The sequence below is a fragment of the Alosa pseudoharengus genome, unplaced genomic scaffold (genome assembly GCF_046254945.1).
Source record: "Alosa pseudoharengus isolate Yale_2024_CS ecotype anadromous, Long Island Sound unplaced genomic scaffold, YU_APseudo_1.1 YU_APseudo_1.1_scf_8, whole genome shotgun sequence".
NCBI classification, from domain to species: domain Eukaryota; kingdom Metazoa; phylum Chordata; class Actinopteri; order Clupeiformes; family Clupeidae; genus Alosa; species Alosa pseudoharengus.
Genome location: NW_027468870.1, coordinates 31,418,066 through 31,423,065, shown reverse-complemented (window position 1 = coordinate 31,423,065; position 5,000 = coordinate 31,418,066). Strand labels below are relative to the sequence as shown.

Sequence of the window (5,000 nt, the reverse complement as noted above, 5' to 3'; positions counted from 1 at the left end):
AGGAGATGGAATCCCACAACGCAGCATTTCACATTTGATGAACATTTCAAGCGCAACGTGTCCAGAAACCGAGAGAGAGAGAGAGAGAGAGAGAGAGAGAGAGAGAGAGTGAGAGTTAAAAGATAAAAAGCAGGGATAAAGGAGGAGAAGATTAACGAGGGACGACTGACACTTATCATTTAGCGTGTTTTACGGCCTGGGCTGATATGTGCTCAAAGCCCCAGTGACTCTGGGATCTGGCTGTAATGCCACTGTGGATTCCACCGTATATCAGGGCGTGGAGGCACCGACACTTAATTGGATTTTCAAGGGCTTTCCTGTGCTCCCCAAACTCAAAGAATCCCTGCAATATCTGTCCCTCAGATATGTACTACATGAGGACACATGAAACAATTCTGTGTGTGTGTGTGTGTGTGTGTGTGTGTGTGTGTGTGTGTGTGTGTGTGTGTGTTTACTCCATGGCTTTTTATTGTGATATGTCTAATCACCATCATTTTCTTTTTCTGTGTGCATATTAATCCGATTTGATCATGTTCATTCACCACACCAATGAAGATCTGAATGAGAGTCTGTAAATATGTCACGCCTGCATACTCACCCCATGCCTCTGTCTCTCTGTGTGTGTCTCTCTCCTCTCTCCTCTCTCTCTCTCTCTTTTAGTCATGGCTGGTAAGTGTGTCATTCGACTCCCATAATCCTCTCTGATCGACACAGGAAGTCATCCAAGCCACATCCACAATCCCACCCCCAACAGCACACCCTCCTCCATCCACCCATCCTTCCATCCTTCCATCCACCCATCCATGCGTTTATGTCATGTGACATGAGCCGTATGGTAATGTCAGGAGCGGAGGTTGTGTAACAGGGTAAACCAGTGGGTCTGGCTGGTTTTGACTGTATGCATGGTTTTAAATTGATCCCTCTCTAACAGACAAGGCATACTCACACTAATGCTGCTTGATGATAATAAACCCATGTTACTTTCAACTTTTTTTGAGACCAATTAAACAATTAAAGCAGTAGTTGTTTTGATTAGAGTTATTCTCAGAAGTTCTGGTTTCATAGTCATTTTGTTTTTGCATAGTAAATTGTTTGTTTGTTGTGTTTTTATTACTTTTATTAGTTTGACTTGATAGTAAGGCTCCTCTTATTGTGCCACTGTTATTAAGAGTTTTAGTGCACTTGCAAAGTAATGAAAGTCCATAGTTTGATTCTGTCTGTTTTGTCCCTGGTGGCAGCTACTAAAAAGTTTCCTTTGCTCCTAAAAATTATTTATGCTCAGAAATAGTGCCACTTTAAACAGTGCATGGCACTTCTGAGTCATAAGACTGCAAAATCTAGAATATTTGTCAACATTTTATGTGGGTTGTAAAATAGTCCCACTGCCTCCATTAAAAGCCATAAAACATATAAACAGTAGTTGTGTTCCAGGGCAAGACATTAGACTCACGTAAATGTCCAGACTCTGACTGTCCATTATGTTCTCTCGTTTAGTGCCCCCGGCGTTTGCGGTGAGGCCGCGGAACCAGGTGGTGTCCGTTGGTAGAACCGTCACGTTCCAGTGTGAGGCGTCGGGAAACCCCCAGCCAGCTATCTTCTGGCAGAGAGAGGGCAGCCTGGTAAGATATCGCAGCCTTGCCTGAAACACGCACGCACACACACGCACACACACACACACACACACACACACACACACACACACACACACACACGCGCACACACACACACACACACACACACACACACACACACACACACACACACACACACACACGCACACAGACAAACATACACATGCACACACCCTCACTATAGTCAAAGATAAACATAGATGCAATAAGCAGACACACCAGACTCTCTCTCTTTCTCTCCCCTCTCTTTCTCTCCCTCTCTTTCTCTCCCCTCTCTCTCTTTCTCCTCCCCCTCTCTCTCTCCAGAACCTGCTCTTTTCCTACCAACCTCCACAGCCCACTAGCCGGCTGTCGGTCTCCCAGACAGGGGACTTGACCATCACAGACGCACAGCGCTCAGACGCAGGCTACTACAGCTGCCAGGCCCTCAACATCGCTGGCTCAGTCATCACCAAAGCCCTGCTGGAGGTCACTGATGGTAAGGAAGGAACATACACACACACACACACACACACACACACTTATACACAGAGATTACATATGGACAACTATCATTCACTGAAACACACACACACACACACACACATACACACACACACACACACACACACACACACACACACACACACACACACACACACACACAGACACACACACACACACACACACACACACACTAAAACAGGCATAAAGTATATAGATCACAGCCTCATCAACAGACACACACATTCTCACCTATACAGCTATCCCTGCTTCTCCACAGGTTCTGATTCTGGGCCCTGGGCCTTTTGCTATTTAAGCACCTGTTTCCACATTCACAGGCTCTCTTTCCCTTCTGCTCTTGTCGGGCCAACATATCTTTTGTTGGCACCTCCCTCTCTTTTTGTTGTTCGTTGTTTCCTGCTTTAGTTACATTTTTACCACCTGTTTTGTATGGGATTAGTGTATGTTTTCCTTGCTTTTGCATTGGTGATGGTTTGTTTTGTTATGTTATTATTTTGGGTTCAGTTAGTGTAGTAACAACAAAAACAACAACAGCGCATTGGATTCATATAGCACTTTGTCAAAGCACCCAAGGAGCTTTACAGCAAATTGCTTCTGCTGAAGACAGGAAGTCCAAGGACCTCATTCACAATTAATAATAATAATACGCTTAATAATAATAATAATAATAATAATTCACAAACCGCCACATTCTTTAATTAATAATAATAATACGCTTTATTTGTATAGCACCTTTCATACACAGAATGCAGCTCAAAGTGCTTTACATTTGGAGCATGTAACACAATAATAGAGTCAGTCAGTCATTATCAATGACTTAAGTCTGCTTAAGTGCATTATGTTATTAAATGTGATCATTTTTTTGCATTCTATTGGTTTCTATGGCTTCTTGTGTTATGTTGAATCATCTCTATTCATTTATGGTCACATAATTGCTTACACACTCCCGTCACCAACACAAACACACACACACACACACACACACACACACACACACACACACACACACACACACACACACACACACACACACAGCCTCGTCCCTGCCCATCACCCAATGGAGCCATTCCCCAGTGGGGAGCACTCAGCCCTCCAGAGCCCAGAGCATAACCCAACTGGGAGCCCAGCCGCGTGTTGCTTTGGTTGGCCGGTCCTCAGCGTGTTAGGCAGTTAGTGGTGGCCCTCGTGGCAGGCCGCGCCAAGAGCCTCTGGTGCTTGTGGTGACAGTCTGGCAGCGTGTGCACAGAACAGCGTCGCCCGTCCCGAGGGGAACCGCTGTGCCTCCGCTGCCCGCAGTCCAGAACCGCTGGAGCCTCAGTGGGGTGGCCGCTGTCTGTGACCTGGGAGAGAGTGGGGGGACGCCACTCCTTTGCCCATCCACTCAAACGCTGTTTCAGAAATACTCAAACAAGCTCTTGCACACGCCGATGTTTTTAGCTGCACAGGTCAGTGTAATGTTGGTTGGATCAGGTACCCTAAGAGATGCTCAGTGCCACTGTATCTGATGACAGAGCGAGAGCAGTCAGATATCCATAAGGTTCCATGGGTTTAGACTCTCCTGATTTCATACCCATAGTATGGTTGGACTCAGAACATTGTATTGAGACAGTACTGCATATCTCAGCTGACTGGTGATGGTGATTGACAGTAGGGATCGACCGACATGGATTTTTTAGTGGCGATACCGATTTTTTTTCATCAGCCTTAGCTGGCTGCCAGTATGCTGGCCCTGAAATAGCTCAAGAAAAGAAAGATGTGGGAGGAGGGGGTGGAGACTGGTTGCTGTGGCAACTAGGTACACAAAGGCTGTCCTAGTCCTTGTTTGTTGCTCCATTTTCTCAATTATATCCCTCCTTTTTTAAAAGAAAATGCTTGTCATTTTTTAAAGCCCACACTCGAACACATGCCTTGGCGCACATACAGACACAAAATACGCATGCCAAAGAAACCCCTTTATATGACAAACATATAAGCACATATTTAGAAATGTGTTTCTTAGCTGATTACCTGCTATTCTAATTATCTTAATCATCAGTGAAAATATTTTTTTTTTGATGAAATCTGTTCTGAGACATTTACAATTTGGACGATAAATTGCAGTGTTTTTATTCCTCATCGCAGCATATTATTTTACCGCGTTCTTGTTCTGAACAGCGCACCAGCAGTGCATGTTATTATTCTAGGGAGCCAGCCAGGTAATCGTTGTTCAAATTTCTCCTTCCTACTGGCGGGCAGAAAGGAGATAATAACCACAATTTCATCCATTATTTAGGAAATATTGCTCCCAACCAGTAATAAATTGGACAGTTCAGCTTCAAGGCCCATAAAAGCGATTGGGCTGGCTATAGCCCGGGGGCTGGGGAGCCCACTGTCCCTATATAAACAACTTGTATGTGAGTGTGTCGACGCTGTGTACATATATTAATTTAATTAACATAATTGCCGGCAGTCAGAAACAGGCAGACCGTGCCACAGAAGAAGAATTATTTTCTTTTTTTCCCTCTTTTCTCCTCATTGGCTTTGCGGGTAATGATATGGTAATGTTGAGGCACAGCTCGGCACAGTAGCAGGGGAAATGGAAAATGGGAGTCGCACACTCAATGTACACTCAATTACACTTAATGGAAATGAAACAAGGATGGAGCATGTTTGATTTAATCTGCCACACTCTCCTGACTGTGTACTCCTCTATCCACCCTCCCCCCCCTTCTACACACACACACAAACACACACACAGAACCACTACCACAAGACCTGACTCTACCCCACTCCAAGGGTGGTGTATTTGGATGATAATAATGCAGTAGCTTAGCCTGCAGCCATTTTTAAGGGGTTTTCTTTTCCTCTCCCTCTCTCTCACTCATA

At 44.8% G+C, this 5,000-nt stretch overlaps 2 protein-coding genes across 2 annotated transcripts in view; both read left to right on the top strand.

Annotated features, from left to right (window-relative positions):
• LOC143112710 (roundabout homolog 1-like) overlaps window positions 1-3,474 on the top strand; it is a 120,851-nt gene extending 117,377 nt beyond the window's left edge. The window contains exons 7-9 of the mRNA XM_076274976.1: window positions 1,495-1,619; window positions 1,938-2,109; window positions 3,371-3,474. Coding sequence (XP_076131091.1) covers window positions 1,495-1,619; window positions 1,938-2,109; window positions 3,371-3,474 — 401 coding nt within the window. The remainder of the gene's footprint in view (window positions 1-1,494; window positions 1,620-1,937; window positions 2,110-3,370) is intronic.
• LOC143112708 (roundabout homolog 1-like) overlaps window positions 1,541-5,000 on the top strand; it is a 30,670-nt gene continuing 27,210 nt past the window's right edge. Inside the window, exons 1-2 of the mRNA XM_076274975.1 lie at window positions 1,541-1,619; window positions 1,938-2,109. The gene's annotated coding sequence lies outside the window, so the exon portion shown is untranslated. The remainder of the gene's footprint in view (window positions 1,620-1,937; window positions 2,110-5,000) is intronic.